The sequence below is a fragment of the Salvelinus alpinus genome, chromosome 3, assembly GCF_045679555.1.
Source record: "Salvelinus alpinus chromosome 3, SLU_Salpinus.1, whole genome shotgun sequence".
NCBI classification, from domain to species: Eukaryota; Metazoa; Chordata; class Actinopteri; order Salmoniformes; family Salmonidae; genus Salvelinus; species Salvelinus alpinus.
Genome location: NC_092088.1, coordinates 1,052,709 through 1,077,771, shown reverse-complemented (window position 1 = coordinate 1,077,771; position 25,063 = coordinate 1,052,709). Strand labels below are relative to the sequence as shown.

At 46.7% G+C, this 25,063-nt stretch overlaps 1 protein-coding gene across 9 annotated transcripts in view; it reads right to left on the bottom strand.

Moving 5' to 3' along the window:
- The window catches only part of LOC139569908 (uncharacterized), a 215,956-nt gene that overhangs the window by 158,219 nt on the left and 32,674 nt on the right, over nucleotides 1-25,063 (bottom strand). For all 9 annotated transcript variants that reach the window (XM_071391238.1, XM_071391246.1, XM_071391242.1 and 6 more), the window contains exon 2: nucleotides 680-829. In XM_071391238.1, coding sequence (XP_071247339.1) covers nucleotides 680-829 — 150 coding nt within the window. The remainder of the gene's footprint in view (nucleotides 1-679; nucleotides 830-25,063) is intronic.

Genomic DNA, 25,063 nt, shown 5'->3' with positions numbered 1-25,063 from the left:
GGTCTATACTGGCCCACTGAACACTGTGGTCTATACTGGCCCTAAACACTGTGGTCTATACTGGCCCTGAACACTGTGGTCTATACTGGCCCACTGAACACTGTGGTCTAAACTGGCCCACTGAACACTGTGGTCTATACTGGCCCACTGAACACTGTGGTCTATACTGGCCCACTGAACACTGTTGTCTGAACTGGCCCACTGAACACTGTTGTCTGAACTGGCCCACTGAACACTGTGGTCTATACTGGCCCACTGAACACTGTTGTCTGAACTGGCCTACTGAACACTGGCTGTATCCCAAATGGCACCCTAGGGATATATATTAGTCTGTGGTCCCTGGTCAAAAGTAATGCACTATATAGGCAATAGACTGTAATTTAAGCCTCAATTGTTGTGTTCAGTCCCAGTTAGTTTGTTTTCATTGTGGATGTCTGCCTGTCTGTCCTGCTCTGTTCTTTCCATGTGGTAATTGAATGTTAACGCACCACGGTGTATAGACTGTATTCCCCTGTATAATTCCCCTGAAGGTCAGCCTGCTCTGCCTTTGTTGAATGTTAGGTGGATCCACCTCAGAAGCTCTGCTACACACAACTTGGCAGAAGGCTAACAGTACTGGATGAGAGAGAGAGAGAGATGGAGAGAGAGATGGAGAGAGAGGGAGAGAGGGGTGTCTTACCCTAAAGCTCATCTCCTCCCCTGCCTGCAGGTAGACCTGGTTCCTGTGATGTCGTCTCCTTAGCTCCTCCCATAACTCCTCCAGCCGAATCAAGAAGTCCTGGATCTTAGAGTTGCCGGGGTGCTGGGCTCTGATTAACCCTCTACCCTGCTGCAGGTTAGACAAAGACAGTAGGTTAGACTAGGTCTGTGCCCGGACCAACCCTCTACCCTGCTGCAGGTTAGACACAGACAGTAGGTTAGACTAGGTCTGTGCCCGGGCCAACCCTCTACCCTGTTGCAGGAGACAGAAGAACTTGTCCCGATTGGTGTTTTTAAATCACTGATGAAGGATTTTGAGGCTGATTCCCTGACCTGTCAATGTTTTTAATTAGCTGTTTATGATCTTGTTATACTCTTGTAAATTCTATGTTTTTTTACTAGATTACCTGTAGTTTTTCATGTTGTCTGTCTGTAAATGTGTAATGACTTGGTGCTGCCTATCTTGGCCAGGACGCTCTTGAAAAAGAGATTTCAAATCTCAAAGAGTCCTTCCTGGTTAAATGAAGGTTAAATAAATAAAAATAAGTCCCGTGAGATCATTTTACTGGTAAGCTGGTTAGGGTCAGTCGTGCTGCCCTGTTCTGAGCCAATTGCAATTTTCCTAAGTCCCTCTTTGTGGAACCTGACCACACGACAGTAGTCCAGGTGCAACAATACTAGGGCCTGTTGTTACATCTGCAACCTGCCACGCTCTCTAGTGCTCATTCTGTGTCTCCTTGACCTGCTGCCACTCCCCCAGTACTCTCTCCCTCTCTCTCTGTGATTGTGTGGGCGGAGACAGGTGTGCTGGAGTCAGAGCAGATCTCCACCAGCTGCAACCTGTTCCATAATCAAGACCTCTACAAATACTCAACCCTTCCACTTTCACGCTGCCAGACTGGAATCTCTGCTCAGTCAGTCTACGCTTCTAACCGTTTGTTACTATTCAGATCCTGCTATCCTGTTGGGCCTGTTTTCCTTGCCTGATGCTTTGACTCTGGTCCCTGTCTCCAAGCCCATGTCTCGTCAGTCCTGCTACTCTGTCCTGGATCCCCCACTCTACTGCTCCCTTGGATTCCCCTCCGGACCTGGTTACCCTGTCCCAACAACTCTTGCTCCAGCCTCAGCCTCCACACCTGGTTTCCTGCACCAGCACGAGCTTCCCCTGGCCCGCACTACATCTTCCCCCTGTGTTTCAATAAACACCTTGGTTACCTCATCCCAGTCTCCTCATCTGAGTCTGCTCTTAGGTTCACCTGTTCCGCTCCACGTAACACCTGTAGGACCTACCTTGTTTATAGTGCTGTTAAAAAGGTAGAGCAGCGCTTTATTATGTACAGACTTCTCCCCATCTTAGCTACTGTTGTATCAATATGTTTGGACCATGAGTTTGCAATCCAGGGTTACTCCAAGCAGTTTTGTCACTTAAACTTGCTAAATTTTCACATTATTTATTATAAGATTTAGTTGAAGTTTATGAATGTTTTTTCCCAAATACAATGCTTTTAGTTTTAGAAATATTTAGGGCTAATTTCTTCCTTGCCACCCATTTTGAAAATAACTGCAGCTCTTTGTTTAAGGGTTGCAGTCATTTAAGTCGCCATAGTAGCTGGTATGTATAGTGTTGAGTCAGCCGCACACATAGACACAATAGCTTTACTCAAAGCCATTGGCATGTCGTTAGTAAAGATTGAGAAAATTAGGGGGCCTAGACAGCTGCCCTGGGGAATTCCTGATTCTACCTAGATTATGTTGAAGCTTCCATTAAAGAACACCCTCTGTGTTCTGTTAGACAGGTAATTCTTTATCCACAATATAGCAGGGGGTGTAAAATATAACACATATTTTTTTCCAGCTCAAACTACAATTGATATTGTTAAAAGCCGCACTGAAATCTAACAAAACAAAACCCCGCAATCTTTTTATCATCAATTTCTCTCAGCCAATCAACAGTCCTTTAAGTGCTATGCTTGTTCAATTTCCTACATAAGGGTATCATTTCTCATTTGGTTTATGAGGATCTCCATATTGCAAATATACAGTCCTTTACTAGACGTCTGCTGGTGTTATTAAAATAGGCCGATAGTCTCAGTCATCCCCCAGGGCCCGGTCTTCCGGGAAATCATCAAAGTCTCTCGGACATTTGGTTTCCACACCAAAAAATGTATGTTGACATTTTTCTGCTGTACCTGAAAATTCCACCAGATGGCGACTGGCTGCTTATTGCAAATGGACAAAACATCACCAAATGGACATTTCTCGTAAACGGAAAAGATTTCGAAGACAAAACTCGGTGAGCACAGGTTTGGCCAAATGTACTTTTTAGCCCAGAAACAAGATGGCATCGAGGCCTCAATGCTCTTTGAGTTGATGCCCATTTTCTGGGATTAAAGGTCAAAAACGGTAATACAGCGCTAATTTGACTGCTTCACATGAAAGTACATGAACCTACAGTGTAAAAATAGAACTAGCCATGTATCTATCGAACGCACAGTTAACTTCTAGTTCCTCTCAAACCCGGATCCGGGAGCACCCCCCACAGTAAAAAAGCTGACTAGCATAGCCTATAAATAGCGTCACAAGTAAATACTAGCATCTAAATATCATTAAATCACAAGTCCAAGACACCAGATGAAAGATACAGATCTTGTGAATCCAGCCATCATTTCTGATTTTTAAAATGTTTTACAGGGAAGACACAATATGTAAATCTATTAGCTAACCACGTTAGCAAAAGACACCACTTTTTTTACTCCACCACTTTTTTACTCCATCAGTAGCTATCACTAATTCGACTAAATAAAGATATATATAGCCACTAACCAAGATTTAGATTCTGATTTAGATTTTAAAAATTTACGTTACTAGACATACATTGTGAGTTACAGCCAGACTAGTGCCGCAAAAAATGGCTGACAACTGCGTTTACATTTTTCCACATAAATACGGAATAAAATCATAAATAACTCTTACTTTTGGACGAGCTTCCATCAGTATCTTGGGCAATGTGTCCTTTGTCCAAAAGAATCGTTGCTTTGTTGTAAAACGACCTCCTCAACTTCGGAACTAGCAGCTAACGATAGCTACACGGCACACACATGCCCAAATCCTCAAACGCAATACTAAGGAAATTCAGAAAAATAGCAATATACTCGCATAAACTGATATAAATCGGTTTCAAATAACTTCGTTATGATGTTTCTAACACCTATATCGAATTAAATCACAGACGGATATATCTTTGATCAATAACGAGAGCTTTTGAGCATGCGATTCTGATGTCCTCCCTTGCGTCCTGGCGAGCGTCCAAAAGAAGGGACATCTCACTCCATTCCCTTTTATAAACTCTGACAAACACGTAGAGACACCATTCCACTTCTCATTGGTTACTGACATCCAGGGGAAGGCGGGTGCAGTTCATGTCAAGCCATAGGGCACACACAGAGTTTTAAACTGATCCGAGATCCGAGACTATTTTTCAGAGCTTCGCATGTCCTGTCATGAGTTTCGCTGTAGAAAGAGTTCTGGTTCACCCACAGACATAATTCAAACGGTTTTAGAAACTAGAGATTGTTTTCTATCCAATAGTAATAATAATATGCATATTGTACGAGCAAGAATTGAGTACGAGGCAGTTTAATTTGGAAATGTAAAAAAATAATAATGCTAACAGCTCCCCCTATTGACAAAAGGTTAAACTGATCTCAGAACAGAGCCTAGTTTTCTGACCTTCGCATGTCCTGTCATGATTTTCGCTGTAGAAAGAGTTCTGGTTCACCCACAGACATAATTCAAACGGTTTTAGAAACTACAGATTGTTTTCTATCCAATAGTAATAATAATATGCGTATTGTACGAGCAAGAATTGAGTATGAGGCAGTTTAATTTGGAGACGATATTTTCCAAAGTGGAAACAGCACCCCCTGTATTGAGAAAAGGTTAATGTGGAGTGACACAGTATGGGGCTTACAGACACACAGAGCCTGCAATAGTTACCTGCGTTCAAACCATCAAAAAACCATCAAACCAAGAGCTCTGAAACTTTATAAACCTGTTATAGGGCTTAAGTCGGTTGTGCACAGTGAGTTATGTGGTTCTAAATGGTTCTCAGGCCAAGAAACAGCCTTGTACATTTGCAATAACTTCAATTAATTTTGACCATAGCAAAAATGACGACATTTAGAAAAGTCCCAGAGTCACAAGACTACGTGCATTGAAACCGCCTCGGCCCATAGACCCTAACGTTTCTGTCCGATAGCTCATTCAAGGACCCCGTAGCAACGCCCAGAAAAATGGATTTTCAGCACCAATTAATGTCGCTGCTCGGGCTCCGAATGACCTATCGAGCCGAAACTCGGGATTCGGGGTCAGTTCAGCTAGGCCTACACATAATGTCAGAACTGGACCCGCAGCTAGAACGTAACTACGTGTTTTATGTTTTTATTATGGTTTAAACAGAAGGCGCTGTGAATTTTGGGCCTGCTCTGAAATATGTAATAGTTGGCTTCTAACCGAGTTGGACAAAGTGGGTTTGGTGTCAGAACGATATCTTATTGACTGATGGATGCTCACTTGCTTGCTGACTTTTGTACATTTGCAATAAGATTCAACAGTGGAAAAACATCACCAAATGGACACGATGAAATCAACACAACGAGCGATGGAGAGGAACCACTATCACAGCCCGGCCATCCCGAGTTCATCGGTCCAGTCAATTTCGCATTTCTGCAGAATTTTTGAGCATGTCAAATTCGTGATGGTAAATGCCCATTGAAACATATTGCAAATGTACAGCCGTGCGCCTGATGATTCGAATGGGTTACCAGGAGCAATATTTTTTTAATGGTTTTGAATGCCTTTAGGAGGGTGCAAGGGGTCCATGACTGGGTCCTCAACACTGGGGGCCCACAAGGGTACATGCTCAGCCCCCTCCTGTACTCCCTGTTCACCCATGACTGCATTGCCACGCACGCCGCCACAACTCAATCATCATGATTGCAGACGACACAACAGTAGTGGGTTTGATTACCAACAATGACAAGACACCCTACAGGGAGGAGGCGAGGGCCCTGGCGGAGTGGAGCCTGGAAAATAACCTCTCCCTCAACGGCAACAAAACGAAGGAGCTGATCGTTGACTACAAGAAACAGCAGAAGGAGAAGGCTATATACAGGGGGTACTGGTACAGAGTCAATGTGGAGGCTATACACAGGGGGTACCGTTACAGCGTCAATGTGGAGGCTATATACAGGGGGTACTGGTACAGAGTCAATGTGATGGCTATATACAGGGGGTACCGGTAACGAATCAATGTGGAGGCTATAGACAGGGGGTACCGGTACAGAGTCAATCTGGAGGCTATATACAGGGGGTACCGGTACAGAGTCAATGTGGAGGCTATATACAGGGGGTACCGGTTAGTCAAGGTAATTGAGGTAATATAAACATGTAGGGAAAGGAGGATACCTAGTCAGTTTAATTACTGAATGCATTTAACCCCTCTGAGATGTAGGTGGCTGCCGTAGTCGACATCCACGGTGCCTGGGGAACTGTGGGTTAACTGTTTTACTGAGGGGCAGAATGACAGATTTTTACCTTGTCAGCTCGGGGATTCAATCCAGCAACTTTTTGTTCCTGGCCCAATGCTCTAACCACTAGGCTACCTGCCACCTCAACAGGGAGGGGTAACATGATTATGCATTGATAATAGACAATAAACAGCGAGTAGCAGCAGCGTAAAAAAAAGGGGGAAGGTCAATGCAAATAGTCCGGATAGCCATTTGATGAGCTGGTCAGCAGTCTTATGGCTTGGTGGTAGAAGCTGTTAAGAAGTCTTTTAGACCTAGACTTTGCGCTCCAGTACCGCTTGACGTGCGGTAGCAGAGAAAACAGTCTATGACTAAGGTGGCTGAGTCTTAGACAATTTTTTAGGCCTTTCTTCTGACACCGCCTAGTATAGAGGTCTTGGATGACAAGAAGCTTGGCCCCAGTAATGTACTGGGCCATATGCACTACCCTCTGTAGCGCCTTGCGGTCGAAGGCCGAGCAGCTGAGGAACTGAGGACGTATTCCAAATCTTTTCAGTCTTCTGAGAGGAAATAGGCAATGTCATGCCCTCTTCACGACTGTCTTGGTGTGTTTGGACCATGATAGTTTGTTAGTGATGTGGACACCAAGACACTTGTAGGATCTCAACCTGTTCCCCTACAGCCATGTCGATGAGAATGGGGGCGTGCTCGGCCCTCCATTTCCTGTAATCCACGATCATCTCCTTTGTCTTGATCACATTGAGGGAGAGGTTGTTGTCCTGGCACTACACTTCTAGGTCTCTGACCTCCTCCCTATAGGCTGTCTCATCGTTGTCTGTGATCAGGCCAACCACTGTTGTGTTGTTGGCAAACTTAATGAAGGTGTTGGAGTCGTGCTTGGCCATGCAGTCATGGGTGAACAGGGAGTACAGGAGGGGACTGAGCACGCACCCCTGAGGGGCCCCCATGTTGAGGCTCAACGTGGCAGATGTGTTGTGTCCTACCCTTAGGTCCTGGGAGGCGGCCCGTCAGGAAGTCCAGGAATCCAGTTGCAGAGGGAGGTGTTTAGTCCCAGGGTCCTTAGCTTAGTGATGAGCTTTGAGGGCACTATGGTGTTGAACGCTGAGCTATAGTCAATGAATAGCATTCTCACATAGGTGTTCCTTTAGTCGAAGTGGGAAAGGGCAGTGTGGAGTGCAATCGAGATTTCACCATCTGTAGATCTGTTGAGGATGTATGCAAATTCTAGTAGGTCTAGGGATTCTGGGATGATGGTCTTGATGAGAGCCATGACCAGCCTTTCAAAGCATTTCATGGCTATAGACGTGAGGGACTATGGCGGTCTGCTTGAAACATGTTGGTATTACAGACTCAGACAGGGACAGGTTTAAAATGTCAGTGAAAACACTTGCCAGTTGGTCAGCGCATGCTCACAGTAGACGTCCTGGTAATTCATCTGGCCCTGCGGCCTTTTGAATGTTGACCTGTTGACAGGTCATGCTCACATCGGCTACGGCGAGTGTGATCACACAGTCTTCTGGAACAGCTGGTGCTCTCATGCATGTTTCAATGTTGCTTACCTCGAAGCGAGCATAGAAGTTGTTTAGCTCATCTGGTAGGCTTGTGTCACTCTGCAGCTCGTAGCTGAGTTTCCCTTTGTAGTATCGTAATAGTTTGCAAGCCCTGTCACATTCGACGAGTGTCGGAACCGGTGTAGTAGGATTCAATCTCAGTCCCGTATTTACGCTTTGCCTGATTGATGGTTCGTCTTCGGCCATAGCGGGATTTCTTATAAGCGTTCGGGTTAGAGTCCCGCTACTTGAAGGTGGCAGCTCTACCCTTTAGCTCAGTGCGGATGTTGCCTGTAATCCATGGCTTCTGGTCAGGGTATGTATGTACGGTCACTGTGGGGACAAAGTCATCAATGCACTTATTGATGAAGCCGGTGACTAATGTGGTGTACTCATGCCATCGTGCCATCGGATGAGTCCTGGGATATATTCAAATCTGTGCTAGCAAAACAGTCCTGTAGCTTAGCATCTGCGACATCTGACCTCTTCCGTATTTAGCGAGTCACTGGTACCGCATGCTTTAGTTTTTGCTTTTAAGCTGGAATCAGGAGGATAGAATTATGGTCAGATTTGCTAATTGAGGACAAGGGAGAGCTTTGTTTCTCCTCCTAACCAGGCCTCCCCTCCTAACCAGGCCTCTGCTCATCTCCTCCATAGCATACAGACCATAATGACCTCGCACAGGAAGTTATGTTTCTTTGTTTCTTCCTGTTGCTTCCTGTTTTGACCTGTTAATAAAAACAATGGCCTGTCGATCCAAATGTAGCTATTTTTTACACCCACAAAGCATGGGAAGCTGATATATGTAACTTTTCCACATGGATTTCTGTAATTTATTATTCATTTGACCCCATCATAATTCTATAAGCCAAGGTCGCTAAGGACCAATGTATCACTGGTAGCCTAGCAACCAAACAGGTCAGGTGGACAGGAAACAGTTCTAATTAGCTACAGTAACGATGACAATGTTTACAATAACCAATTATACTGAACTGAATCTTGTAATACCCTGTTCCTCTAGGTCCTCTCTACCATGGAAGTGAGTTGCAGAAAGCTGAGATGTTTTACAGAGCAGCCAAGAGACAGACAGGCTGTTTTACAGAGCAGCCGAGAGACAGACAGGCTATTTTAAATAGACCCAGAAAGGCAGGCAGGCAGACAGACAGACTGCCACGAGACACACAGGCAGACTGCCACGAGAGACAGACGTGGTGAAGGAGACAGACCAGCTGCAGACCGTGAGACAGACCTGTACTAGGTAAAGGTTAGGGTTGTTCTGCCTGGTTGGCTGGCTGGTTGTTCTGTACTAGGTTAAGGTTAGGGTTGTTCTGCCTGGTTGGCTGGCTGGCTGTTCTGTACTAGGTTAGGGTTAGGGTTGTTCTGCCTGGTTGGCTGGCTGGCTGTTCTGTACTAGGTTAAGGTTAGGGTTGTTCTGCCTGGTTGGCTGGCTGGCTGTTCTGTACTAGGTTAGGGTTACTCTTCAGGAGGCTTGAAGACATGGAGCCAGACAATGATGTCATCCACAAATAATTTCTTCCCTTTTGGCTGTTCCCTCACTCCCGCCCCTCCAATCACCTCTCCTCTTCTTCCTCCCATTGCCTCTCCCCTTCTCCCCCTCTCTACTCTTCTCCCCGTCCTCCCCCCTCCTCCTCTACTTCCCTCCCGCGCTTCATAGCTCATACTCGGGACAGAATCTAAATCACTCAACATTCTGTACTGCTCTTAGGATCATGGGACAAGGTCTCCATTCCTTCTCCCTGACATGATGCTTGTTTTTCTGCCAACCCATTACTGCAGTGCTTGCTCATTGAAAGCAGGCTGATCAGGCATGTATTAACCAACATGAAAACACTAATCAAATCAATCTATTGACCATGTGTTAAGAACTAAAAACATTAGTTCGACTGTGGTTGCTGAGGGTACTGTCCCTTTAAGGATGATTGGTTCCTACCTGTAGTACTTCCTGGTTAAAGATGCAGGTGATTGGTTCTTACCTGTAGTACTTCCTGGTTAAAGATGCAGGTGATTGGTTCCTACCTGTAGTACTTCCTGGTTAAAGAGAAAGGTGATTGGTTCCTACCTGTAGTACCTCCTGGTTAAAGAGCAAGGTGATTAGTTCCTACCTGTAGTACTTCCTGGTTAAAGAGAAAGGTGATTGGTTCCTACCTGTAGTACCTCCTGGTTAAAGAGCAAGGTGATTAGTTCCTACCTGTAGTACTTCCTGGTTAAAGAGGGAAGTGCGTTGGGTGTAGCTGTCATTCTGGGGTACCACTACTGTCTCAGCGTCTCTGTCTTTCCTTGGGGACCTTGCTCTGGGCCCCAACGTCTGTAGGAACCCAAACACGCTGCCATGGTCCTTTAAGGCAAAAAACTACAACATTTAATGGATCTTCATTGTTAAGAGGAGGCACAGTAACCCACTTCCAGAGCCTTAGCAGGGTGCATGGTTACTCCTCTCTGAGGGAAGCCTCACCACTGGTTGAGCCATAACAGACATGAGCCAATCAGGCACCCAGCATTCAACCATAATCACCTCACTTGAGGAGAATGTTAAACTGTCCATTTAAATAGTTACTGTAATTGCACAATTAAACATGTCTCAGACCAGACTGGCCCCCAGTAGACAGACTGTAAACAAACCCTACTGTCCGCAATCTGAGAAGGATAAAGTGAACAGTACCGGCACTGTCCCATTAACCCCACAGCTCAATAAAGACTTCACTATCCGTTTCCCTGTTGTGTCCCATTAACCCCACAGCTCAATAAAGACTTCACTATCCGTTTCCCTGTTGTGTCCCATTAACCCCACAGCTCAATAAAGACTTCACTATCCGTTTCCCTGTTGTGTCCCGTTAACCCCACAGCTCAATAAAGACTTCACTATCCGTTTCCCTGTTGTGTCCCATTAACCCCACAGCTCAATAAAGACTTCACTATCCGTTTCCCTGTTGTGTCCCATTAACCCCACAGCTCAATAAAGACTTCACTATCCGTTTCCCTGTTGTGTCCCATTAACCCCACAGCTCAATAAAGACATTACCAGCCGTTTCCCTGTTGTGTCCCATTAACCCCACAGCTCAATAAAGACTTCACCATCCGTTTCCCTTGTTGTGTCCCATTAACCCCACAGCTCAATAAAGACATTACCAGCCGTTTCCCTTGTTTTGTCCCATTAACCCCACAGCTCAATAAAGACTTCACCATCCGTTTCCCTTGTTGTGTCCCATTAACCCCACAGCTCAATAAAGACTTCACTATCCGTTTCCCTGTTGTGTCCCATTAACCCCACAGCTCAATAAAGACTTCACCATCCGTTTCCCTTGTTGTGTCCCATTAACCCTACAGCTCAATAAAGACATTACCAGCCGTTTCCCTGTTGTGTCCCATTAACCCCACAGCTCAATAAACACTTCACCATCCGTTTCCCTTGTTGTGTCCCATTAACCCCACAGCTCAATAAAGACATTACCAGCCGTTTCCCTTGTTGTGTCCCATTAACCCCACAGCTCAATAAAGACTTCACCAGCCGTTTCCCTGTTGTGTCCCATTAACCCCACAGCTCAATAATGACTTCACCAGCCGTTGCCTGGTTTTGTCCCATTAACCCCACAGCTCAATAAAGACTTTACCAGCCGTTTCCCTGTTGTGTCCCGTTAACCCTACAGCTCAATAAAGACATCACCATCCGTTTCCCTGTTGTGTCCCGTTAACCCCACAGCTCAATAAAGACTTTACCAGCCGTTTCCCTGGTAAAATTTGACTCTAGGAGAAAAGGGTTCCATTTGGGACGTAGCCTCTGTGTAACTCCTTAAGACTTGACCCCATGACTTCCCTTCCTCCATTTCCCCAGGCCTATTGCCATGTATGGTTGTACTGAACCACTGAGCCACTGTGGGAATGGAGAATGACAAGAGAAAGTGCTACACACTATTCTGGGCCATTGTCAATAAGAGCCTCTGTTTCGTAGCTTGTTGTAACCAGCCAGTTTCACTTCACATATCAGAATACATTTACATTTTAGTCATTTAGCAGACGCTCTTATCCAGAGCGACTTACAGTAGAGTGCATACATTTTATTACATTTGTTTTACATACTGAGACAAAGATATCCCTACCGGCCAAACCCTCCCTACCGGCCAAACCCTCCCTAACCCGGACGACGCTATGCCAATTGTGCGTCGCCCCACGGATCTCCCGGTTGCGGCCGGCTGCGACAGAGCCTGGGCGCGAACCCAGAGACTCTGGTGGCGCAGCTAGCACTGCGATGCAGTGCCCTAGACCACTGCGCCACCCGGGAGATGAATAGTGCGTGGATCAGGCTGGTTCCACCAGGCTCCATCTTTTCTAATGTAGAGAGAATACAGATCCATAGGTATACTGGTCAAACCCAGTATTACAGTCTGAGTTAGACCTGTTGCATGGGGATCTGTCCTGGACCTGAGGGTTGTTGCTGCTGCTCAGCACTGGACTCTTTTCTCAGCAACACCTGTGAACACTGGATAAAAATACTCTAACAACTAATTATGTAACTTCACCATCAACAACCATGTTCTACTAGCCTGGTCCCAGATCTGTTCTCTACCAACAACCATGTTCTACTAGCCTGGTCCCAGATCTGTTCTCTACCAACAACCATGTTCTACTGGCCTGGTCCCAGATCTGTTCTCTACCAACAACCATGTTCTACTAGCCTGGTCCCAGAACTGTTCTCTACCAACAACCATGTTCTACTAGCCTGGTCCCAGATCTGTTCTCTACCAACAACCATGTTCTACTAGCCTGGTCCCAGATCTGTTCTCTACCAACAACCATGTTCTACTAGCCTGGTCCCAGATCTGTTCTCTACCAACAACCATGTTCTACTAGCCTGGTCCCAGATCTGTTCTCTACCAACAACCATGTTCTACTAGCCTGGACCCATATCTGTTCTCTACCAACAACCATGTTCTACTAGCCTGGTCCCAGATCTGTTCTCTACCAACAACCATGTTCTACTAGCCTGGTCCCAGATCTGTTCTCTACCAACAACCAGGTTCTACTAGCCTGGTCCCAGATCTGTTCTCTACCAACAACCATGTTCTACTAGCCTGGTCCCAGATCTGTTCTCTACCAACAACCATGTTCTACTAGCCTGGTCCCAGATCTGTTCTCTACCAACAACCATGTTCTACTAGCCTGGTCCCAGATCTGGTCTCTACCAACAACCATGTTCTACTAGCCTGGTCCCAGATCTGTTCTCTACCAACAACCATGTTCTACTGGCCTGGTCCAAGATCTGTTCTCTACCAACAACCAGGTTCTACTAGCCTGGTCCCAGATCTGTTCTCTACCAACAACCATGTCCTACTAGCCTGGTCCCAGATCTGTTCTCTACCAACAACCATGTTCTACTAGCCTGGTCCCAGATCTGTTCTCTACCAACAACCATGTTCTACTAGCCTGGTCCCAGATCTGTTCTCTACCAACAACCATGTTCTACTAGCCTGGTCCCAGAACTGTTCTCTACCAACAACCATGTTCTACTAGCCTGGTCCCAGATCTGTTCTCTACCAACAACCATGTTCTACTAGCCTGGTCCCAGATCTGTTCTCTACCAACAACCAGGTTCTACTAGCCTGGTCCCAGATCTGTTCTCTACCAACAACCATGTTCTACTAGCCTGGTCCCAGATCTGTTCTTTACCAACAACCATGTTCTACTAGCCTGGTCCCAGATCTGTTCTCTACCAACAACCATGTTCTACTAGCCTGGTCCCAGAACTGTTCTCTACCAACAACCATGTTCTACTAGCCTGGTCCCAGATCTGTTCTCTAACAACAACCATGTTCTACTAGCCTGGTCCCAGATCTGTTCTCTACCAACAACCATGTTCTACTAGCCTGGTCCCAGATCTGTTCTCTACCAACAACCATGTTCTACTAGCCTGGTCCCAGATCTGTTCTCTACCAACAACCATGTTCTACTGGCCTGGTCCCAGATCTGTTCTCTACCAACAACCATGTTCTACTAGCCTGGTCCCAGAACTGTTCTCTACCAACAACCATGTTCTACTAGCCTGGTCCCAGATCTGTTCTCTACCAACAACCATGTTCTACTAGCCTGGTCCCAGATCTGTTCTCTACCAACAACCATGTTCTACTAGCCTGGTCCCAGATCTGTTCTCTACCAACAACCATGTTCTACTAGCCTGGTCCCAGATCTGTTCTCTACCAACAACCATGTTCTACTAGCCTGGTCCCAGATCTGTTCTCTACCAACAACCATGTTCTACTAGCCTGGTCCCATATCTGTTCTCTACCAACAACCATGTTCTACTAGCCTGGTCCCAGATCTGTTCTCTACCAACAACCATGTTCTACTAGCCTGGTCCCAGATCTGTTCTCTACCAACAACCAGGTTCTACTAGCCTGGTCCCAGATCTGTTCTCTACCAATAACCATGTTCTACTAGCCTGGTCCCAGATATGTTCTCTACCAACAACCATGTTCTACTAGCCTGGTCCCAGATCTGTTCTCTACCAACAACCATGTTCTACTAGCCTGGTCCCAGATCTGGTCTCTACCAACAACCATGTTCTACTAGCCTGGTCCCAGATCTGTTCTCTACCAACAACCATGTTCTACTGGCCTGGTCCCAGATCTGTTCTCTACCAACAACCAGGTTCTACTAGCCTGGTCCCAGATCTGTTCTCTACCAACAACCATGTCCTACTAGCCTGGTCCCAGATCTGTTCTCTACCAACAACCATGTTCTACTAGCCTGGTCCCAGATCTGTTCTCTACCAACAACCATGTTCTACTAGCCTGGTCCCAGATCTGTTCTCTACCAACAACCATGTTCTACTAGCCTGGTCCCAGAACTGTTCTCTACCAACAACCATGTTCTACTAGCCTGGTCCCAGATCTGTTCTCTACCAACAACCATGTTCTACTAGCCTGGTCCCAGATCTGTTCTCTACCAACAACCAGGTTCTACTAGCCTGGTCCCAGATCTGTTCTCTACCAACAACCATGTTCTACTAGCCTGGTCCCAGATCTGTTCTTTACCAACAACCATGTTCTACTAGCCTGGTCCCAGATCTGTTCTCTACCAACAACCATGTTCTACTAGCCTGGTCCCAGAACTGTTCTCTACCAACAACCATGTTCTACTAGCCTGGTCCCAGATCTGTTCTCTAACAACAACCATGTTCTACTAGCCTGGTCCCAGATCTGTTCTCTACCAACAACCATGTTCTACTAGCCTGGTCCCAGATCTGTTCTCTACCAACAACCATGTTCTACTAGCCTGGTCCCATATCTGTTCTCTACCAACAACCATGTTCTACTAGCCTGGTCCCATATCTGTTCTCTACCAACAACCATGTTCTACTAGCCTGGTCCCAGATCTGTTCTCTACCAACAACCATGTTCTACTAGCCTGGTCCCATATCTGTTCTCTACCAACAACCAGGTTCTACTAGCCTGGTCCCAGATCTGTTCTCTACCAACAACCAGGTTCTACTAGCCTGGTCCCAGATCTGTTCTCTACCAACAACCATGTTCTACTAGCCTGGTCCCAGATCTGTTCTCTACCAACAACCAGGTTCTACTAGCCTGGTCCCAGAACTGTTCTCTACCAACAACCATGTTCTACTAGCCTGGTCCCAGATCTGTTCTCTACCAACAACCAGGTTCTACTAGCCTGGTCCCAGAACTGTTCTCTACCAACAACCATGTTCTACTAGCCTGGTCCCAGATCTGTTCTCTACCAACAACCATGTTCTACTAGCCTGGTCCCAGAACTGTTCTCTACCAACAACCATGTTCTACTAGCCTGGTCCCAGATCTGTTCTCTAACAACAACCATGTTCTACTAGCCTGGTCCCAGATCTGTTCTCTACCAACAACCATGTTCTACTAGCCTGGTCCCAGAACTGTTCTCTACCAACAACCATGTTCTACTAGCCTGGTCCCAGATCTGTTCTCTAACAACAACCATGTTCTACTAGCCTGGTCCCAGATCTGTTCTCTACCAACAACCATGTTCTACTAGCCTGGTCCCAGATCTGTTCTCTACCAACAACCATGTTCTACTAGCCTGGTCCCATATCTGTTCTCTACCAACAACCATGTTCTACTAGCCTGGTCCCATATCTGTTCTCTACCAACAACCATGTTCTACTAGCCTGGTCCCAGATCTGTTCTCTACCAACAACCATGTTCTACTAGCCTGGTCCCATATCTGTTCTCTACCAACAACCATGTTCTACTAGCCTGGTCCCAGATCTGTTCTCTACCAACAACCATGTTCTACTAGCCTGGTCCCAGAACTGTTCTCTACCAATAACCATGTTCTACTAGCCTGGTCCCAGATCTGTTCTCTAACAACAACCATGTTCTACTAGCCTGGTCCCAGATCTGTTCTCTACCAACAACCATGTTCTACTAGCCTGGTCCCAGATCTGTTCTCTACCAACAACCATGTTCTACTAGCCTGGTCCCATATCTGTTCTCTACCAACAACCATGTTCTACTAGCCTGGTCCCATATCTGTTCTCTACCAACAACCATGTTCTACTAGCCTGGTCCCAGATCTGTTCTCTACCAACAACCATGTTCTACTAGCCTGGTCCCATATCTGTTCTCTACCAACAACCAGGTTCTACTAGCCTGGTCCCAGATCTGTTCTCTACCAACAACCAGGTTCTACTAGCCTGGTCCCAGATCTGTTCTCTACCAACAACCATGTTCTACTAGCCTGGTCCCAGATCTGTTCTCTACCAACAACCAGGTTCTACTAGCCTGGTCCCAGAACTGTTCTCTACCAACAACCATGTTCTACTAGCCTGGTCCCAGATCTGTTCTCTACCAACAACCATGTTCTACTAGCCTGGTCCCAGATCTGTTCTCTACCAACAACCAGGTTCTACTAGCCTGGTCCCAGAACTGTTCTCTACCAACAACCATGTTCTACTAGCCTGGTCCCAGATCTGTTCTCTACCAACAACCAGGTTCTACTAGCCTGGTCCCAGATCTGTTCTCTACCAACAACCATGTTCTACTAGCCTGGTCCCAGATCTGTTCTCTACCAACAACCAGGTTCTACTAGCCTGGTCCCAGAACTGTTCTCTACCAACAACCATGTTCTACTAGCCTGGTCCCAGATCTGTTCTCTACCAACAACCATGTTCTACTAGCCTGGTCCCAGATCTGTTCTCTACCAACAACCAGGTTCTACTAGCCTGGTCCCAGAACTGTTCTCTACCAACAACCATGTTCTACTAGCCTGGTCCCAGATCTGTTCTCTACCAACAACCATGTTCTACTAGCCTGGTCCCAGATCTGTTCTCTACCAACAACCATGTTCTACTAGCCTGGTCCCAGATCTGTTCTCTACCAACAACCATGTTCTACTAGCCTGGTCCCATATCTGTTCTCTACCAACAACCATGTTCTACTAGCCTGGTCCCATATCTGTTCTCTACCAACAACCATGTTCTACTAGCCTGGTCCCAGATCTGTTCTCTACCAACAACCATGTTCTACTAGCCTGGTCCCAGATCTGTTCTCTACCAACAACCAGGTTCTACTAGCCTGGTCCCAGATCTGTTCTCTACCAACAACCATGTTCTACTAGCCTGGTCCCAGATCTGTTCTCTACCAACAACCATGTTCTACTAGCCTGGTCCCAGATCTGTTCTCTACCAACAACCATGTTCTACTAGCCTGGTCCCAGATCTGTTCTCTACCAACAACCATGTTCTACTAGCCTGGTCCCAGATCTGTTCTCTACCAACAACCATGTTCTACTGGCCTGGTCCCAGATCTGTTCTCTACCAACAACCAGGTTCTACTAGCCTGGTCCCAGATCTGTTCTCTACCAACAACCATGTCCTACTAGCCTGGTCCCAGATCTGTTCTCTACCAACAACCATGTTCTACTAGCCTGGTCCCAGATCTGTTCTCTACCAACAACCATGTTCTACTAGCCTGGTCCCAGATCTGTTCTCTACCAACAACCATGTTCTACTAGCCTGGTCCCAGATCTGTTCTCTACCAACAACCATGTTCTACTAGCCTGGTCCCAGAACTGTTCTCTACCAACAACCATGTTCTACTAGCCTGGTCCCAGATCTGTTCTCTACCAACAACCATGTTCTACTAGCCTGGTCCCAGAACTGTTCTCTACCAACAACCAGGTTCTACTAGCCTGGTCCCAGAACTGTTCTCTACCAACAACCATGTTCTACTAGCCTGGTCCCAGATCTGTTCTCTACCAACAACCAGGTTCTACTAGCCTGGTCCCAGATCTGTTCTCTACCAACAACCATGTTCTACTAGCCTGGTCCCAGATCTGTTCTTTACCAACAACCATGTTCTACTAGCCTGGTCCCAGATCTGTTCTCTACCAACAACCATGTTCTACTAGCCTGGTCCCAAAACTGTTCTCTACCAACAACCATGTTCTACTAGCCTGGTCCCAGATCTGTTCTCTAACAACAACCATGTTCTACTAGCCTGGTCCCAGATCTGTTCTCTACCAACAACCATGTTCTACTAGCCTGGTCCCAGATCTGTTCTCTACCAACAACCATGTTCTACTAGCCTGGTCCCATATCTGTTCTCTACCAACAACCATGTTCTACTAGCCTGGTCCCATATCTGTTCTCTACCAACAACCATGTTCTACTAGCCTGGTCCCAGATCTGTTCTCTACCAACAACCATGTTCTACTAGCCTGGTCCCATATATGTTCTCTACCAACAACCAGGTTCTACTAGCCTGGTCCCAGATCTGTTCTCTACCAACAACCATGTTCTACTAGCCTGGTCCCAGATCTGTTCTCTACCAACAACCAGGTTCTACTATCCTGGTCCCAGATCTGTTCTCTACCAACAACCAGGTTCTACTAGCCTGGTCCCAGATCTGTTCTCTACCAACAACCATGTTCTACTAGCCTGGTCCCAGATCTGTTCTCTACCAACAACCATGTTCTACTAGCCTGGTCCCAGATCTGTTCTCTACCAACAACCATGTTCTACTAGCCTGGTCCCAGAACTGTTCTCTACCAACAACCATGTTCTACTAGCCTGGTCCCAGATCTGTTCTCTACCAACAACCATGTTCTACTAGCCTGGTCCCAGATCTGTTCTCTACCAACAACCAGGTTCTACTAGCCTGGTCCCAGATCTGTTCTCTACCAACAACCATGTTCTACTAGCCTGGTCCCAGATCTGTTCTTTACCAACAACCATGTTCTACTAGCCTGGTCCCAGATCTGTTCTCTACCAACAACCATGTTCTACTAGCCTGGTCCCAGAACTGTTCTCTACCAACAACCATGTTCTACTAGCCTGGTCCCAGATCTGTTCTCTAACAACAACCATGTTCTACTAGCCTGGTCCCAGATCTGTTCTCTACTAACAACCATGTTCTACTAGCCTGGTCCCAGATCTGTTCTCTACCAACAACCATGTTCTACTAGCCTGGTCCCAGATCTGTTCTCTACCAACAACCATGTTCTACTGGCCTGGTCCCAGATCTGTTCTCTACCAACAACCATGTTCTACTAGCCTGGTCCCAGAACTGTTCTCTACCAACAACCATGTTCTACTAGCCTGGTCCCAGATCTGTTCTCTACCAACAACCATGTTCTACTAGCCTGGTCCCAGATCTGTTCTCTACCAACAACCATGTTCTACTAGCCTGGTCCCAGATCTGTTCTCTACCAACAACCATGTTCTACTAGCCTGGTCCCAGATCTGTTCTCTACCAACAACCATGTTCTACTAGCCTGGTCCCAGATCTGTTCTCTACCAACAACCATGTTCTACTAGCCTGGTCCCATATCTGTTCTCTACCAACAACCATGTTCTACTAGCCTGGTCCCAGATCTGTTCTCTACCAACAACCATGTTCTACTAGCCTGGTCCCAGATCTGTTCTCTACCAACAACCAGGTTCTACTAGCCTGGTCCCAGATCTGTTCTCTACCAACAACCATGTTCTACTAGCCTGGTCCCAGATCTGTTCTCTACCAACAACCATGTTCTACTAGCCTGGTCCCAGATCTGTTCTCTACCAACAACCATGTTCTACTAGCCTGGTCCCAGATCTGGTCTCTACCAACAACCATGTTCTACTAGCCTGGTCCCAGATCTGTTCTCTACCAACAACCATGTTCTACTGGCCTGGTCCCAGATCTGTTCTCTACCAACAACCAGGTTCTACTAGCCTGGTCCCAGATCTGTTCTCTACCAACAACCATGTCCTACTAGCCTGGTCCCAGATCTGTTCTCTACCAACAACCATGTTCTACTAGCCTGGTCCCAGATCTGTTCTCTACCAACAACCATGTTCTACTAGCCTGGTCCCAGATCTGTTCTCTACCAACAACCATGTTCTACTAGCCTGGTCCCAGAACTGTTCTCTACCAACAACCATGTTCTACTAGCCTGGTCCCAGATCTGTTCTCTACCAACAACCATGTTCTACTAGCCTGGTCCCAGATCTGTTCTCTACCAACAACCAGGTTCTACTAGCCTGGTCCCAGATCTGTTCTCTACCAACAACCATGTTCTACTAGCCTGGTCCCAGATCTGTTCTTTACCAACAACCATGTTCTACTAGCCTGGTCCCAGATCTGTTCTCTACCAACAACCATGTTCTACTAGCCTGGTCCCAGAACTGTTCTCTACCAACAACCATGTTCTACTAGCCTGGTCCCAGATCTGTTCTCTACCAACAACCATGTTCTACTAGCCTGGTCCCAGATCTGTTCTCTACCAACAACCATGTTCTACTAGCCTGGTCCCATATCTGTTCTCTACCAACAACCATGTTCTACTAGCCTGGTCCCATATCTGTTCTCTACCAACAACCATGTTCTACTAGCCTGGTCCCAGATCTGTTCTCTACCAACAACCATGTTCTACTAGCCTGGTCCCATATCTGTTCTCTACCAACAACCATGTTCTACTAGCCTGGTCCCATATCTGTTCTCTACCAACAACCAGGTTCTACTAGCCTGGTCCCAGATCTGTTCTCTACCAACAACCAGGTTCTACTAGCCTGGTCCCAGATCTGTTCTCTACCAACAACCATGTTCTACTAGCCTGGTCCCAGATCTGTTCTCTACCAACAACCAGGTTCTACTAGCCTGGTCCCAGATCTGTTCTCTACCAACAACCATGTTCTACTAGCCTGGTCCCAGATCTGTTCTCTACCAACAACCAGGTTCTACTAGCCTGGTCCCAGAACTGTTCTCTACCAACAACCATGTTCTACTAGCCTGGTCCCAGATCTGTTCTCTACCAACAACCATGTTCTACTAGCCTGGTCCCAGATCTGTTCTCTACCAACAACCAGGTTCTACTAGCCTGGTCCCAGAACTGTTCTCTACCAACAACCATGTTCTACTAGCCTGGTCCCAGATCTGTTCTCTACCAACAACCATGTTCTACTAGCCTGGTCCCAGATCTGTTCTCTACCAACAACCATGTTCTACTAGCCTGGTCCCAGATCTGTTCTCTACCAACAACCATGTTCTACTAGCCTGGTCCCAGAACTGTTCTCTACCAACAACCAGGTTCTACTAGCCTGGTCCCAGAACTGTTCTCTACCAACAACCATGTTCTACTAGCCTGGTCCCAGATCTGTTCTCTACCAACAACCAGGTTCTACTAGCCTGGTCCCAGATCTGTTCTCTACCAACAACCATGTTCTACTAGCCTGGTCCCAGATCTGTTCTTTACCAACAACCATGTTCTACTAGCCTGGTCCCAGATCTGTTCTCTACCAACAACCATGTTCTACTAGCGTGGTCCCAGAACTGTTCTCTACCAACAACCATGTTCTACTAGCCTGGTCCCAGATCTGTTCTCTAACAACAACCATGTTCTACTAGCCTGGTCCCAGATCTGTTCTCTACCAACAACCATGTTCTACTAGCCTGGTCCCAGATCTGTTCTCTACCAACAACCATGTTCTACTAGCCTGGTCCCATATCTGTTCTCTACCAACAACCATGTTCTACTAGCCTGGTCCCATATCTGTTCTCTACCAACAACCATGTTCTACTAGCCTGGTCCCAGATCTGTTCTCTACCAACAACCATGTTCTACTAGCCTGGTCCCATATCTGTTCTCTACCAACAACCAGGTTCTACTAGCCTGGTCCCAGATCTGTTCTCTACCAACAACCATGTTCTACTAGCCTGGTCCCAGATCTGTTCTCTACCAACAACCAGGTTCTACTAGCCTGGTCCCAGATCTGTTCTCTACCAACAACCATGTTCTACTAGCCTGGTCCCAGATCTGTTCTCTACCAACAACCAGGTTCTACTAGCCTGGTCCCAGATCTGTTCTCTACCAACAACCATGTTCTACTAGCCTGGTCCCAGATCTGTTCTCTACCAACAACCAGGTTCTACTAGCCTGGTCCCAGAACTGTTCTCTACCAACAACCATGTTCTACTAGCCTGGTCCCAGATCTGTTCTCTACCAACAACCATGTTCTACTAGCCTGGTCCCAGATCTGTTCTCTACCAACAACCAGGTTCTACTAGCCTGGTCCCAGAACTGTTCTCTACCAACAACCATGTTCTACTAGCCTGGTCCCAGATCTGTTCTCTACCAACAACCATGTTCTACTAGCCTGGTCCCAGATCTGTTCTCTACCAACAACCATGTTCTACTAGCCTGGTCCCAGATCTGTTCTCTACCAACAACCATGTTCTACTAGCCTGGTCCCATATCTGTTCTCTACCAACAACCATGTTCTACTAGCCTGGTCCAATATCTGTTCTCTACCAACAACCATGTTCTACTAGCCTGGTCCCAGATCTGTTCTCTACCAACAACCATGTTCTACTAGCCTGGTCCCAGATCTGTTCTCTACCAACAACCAGGTTCTACTAGCCTGGTCCCAGATCTGTTCTCTACCAACAACCATGTTCTACTAGCCTGGTCCCAGATCTGTTCTCTACCAACAACCATGTTCTACTAGCCTGGTCCCAGATCTGTTCTCTACCAACAACCATGTTCTACTAGCCTGGTCCCAGATCTGTTCTCTACCAACAACCATGTTCTACTAGCCTGGTCCCAGATCTGTTCTCTACCAACAACCATGTTCTACTGGCCTGGTCCCAGATCTGTTCTCTACCAACAACCAGGTTCTACTAGCCTGGTCCCAGATCTGTTCTCTACCAACAACCATGTCCTACTAGCCTGGTCCCAGATCTGTTCTCTACCAACAACCATGTTCTACTAGCCTGGTCCCAGATCTGTTCTCTACCAACAACCATGTTCTACTAGCCTGGTCCCAGATCTGTTCTCTACCAACAACCATGTTCTACTAGCCTGGTCCCAGAACTGTTCTCTACCAACAACCATGTTCTACTAGCCTGGTCCCAGATCTGTTCTCTACCAACAACCATGTTCTACTAGCCTGGTCCCAGAACTGTTCTCTACCAACAACCAGGTTCTACTAGCCTGGTCCCAGAACTGTTCTCTACCAACAACCATGTTCTACTAGCCTGGTCCCAGATCTGTTCTCTACCAACAACCAGGTTCTACTAGCCTGGTCCCAGATCTGTTCTCTACCAACAACCATGTTCTACTAGCCTGGTCCCAGATCTGTTCTTTACCAACAACCATGTTCTACTAGCCTGGTCCCAGATCTGTTCTCTACCAACAACCATGTTCTACTAGCCTGGTCCCAAAACTGTTCTCTACCAACAACCATGTTCTACTAGCCTGGTCCCAGATCTGTTCTCTAACAACAACCATGTTCTACTAGCCTGGTCCCAGATCTGTTCTCTACCAACAACCATGTTCTACTAGCCTGGTCCCAGATCTGTTCTCTACCAACAACCATGTTCTACTAGCCTGGTCCCATATCTGTTCTCTACCAACAACCATGTTCTACTAGCCTGGTCCCATATCTGTTCTCTACCAACAACCATGTTCTACTAGCCTGGTCCCAGATCTGTTCTCTACCAACAACCATGTTCTACTAGCCTGGTCCCATATATGTTCTCTACCAACAACCAGGTTCTACTAGCCTGGTCCCAGATCTGTTCTCTACCAACAACCATGTTCTACTAGCCTGGTCCCAGATCTGTTCTCTACCAACAACCAGGTTCTACTATCCTGGTCCCAGATCTGTTCTCTACCAACAACCAGGTTCTACTAGCCTGGTCCCATATCTGTTCTCTACCAACAACCATGTTCTACTAGCCTGGTCCCAGATCTGTTCTCTACCAACAACCATGTTCTACTAGCCTGGTCCCAGATCTGTTCTCTACCAACAACCATGTTCTACTAGCCTGGTCCTATATCTGTTCTCTACCAACAACCATGTTCTACTAGCCTGGTCCCATATCTGTTCTCTACCAACAACCATGTTCTACTAGCCTGGTCCCAGATCTGTTCTCTACCAACAACCATGTTCTACTAGCCTGGTCCCATATCTGTTCTCTACCAACAACCAGGTTCTACTAGCCTGGTCCCAGATCTGTTCTCTACCAACAACCATGTTCTACTAGCCTGGTCCCAGATCTGTTCTCTACCAACAACCAGGTTCTACTAGCCTGGTCCCAGATCTGTTCTCTACCAACAACCATGTTCTACTAGCCTGGTCCCAGATCTGTTCTCTACCAACAACCAGGTTCTACTAGCCTGGTCCCAGATCTGTTCTCTACCAACAACCATGTTCTACTAGCCTGGTCCCAGATCTGTTCTCTACCAACAACCAGGTTCTACTAGCCTGGTCCCAGAACTGTTCTCTACCAACAACCATGTTCTACTAGCCTGGTCCCAGATCTGTTCTCTACCAACAACCATGTTCTACTAGCCTGGTCCCAGATCTGTTCTCTACCAACAACCAGGTTCTACTAGCCTGGTCCCAGAACTGTTCTCTACCAACAACCATGTTCTACTAGCCTGGTCCCAGATCTGTTCTCTACCAACAACCATGTTCTACTAGCCTGGTCCCAGATCTGTTCTCTACCAACAACCATGTTCTACTAGCCTGGTCCCAGATCTGTTCTCTACCAACAACCATGTTCTACTAGCCTGGTCCCATATCTGTTCTCTACCAACAACCATGTTCTACTAGCCTGGTCCAATATCTGTTCTCTACCAACAACCATGTTCTACTAGCCTGGTCCCAGATCTGTTCTCTACCAACAACCATGTTCTACTAGCCTGGTCCCAGATCTGTTCTCTACCAACAACCAGGTTCTACTAGCCTGGTCCCAGATCTGTTCTCTACCAACAACCATG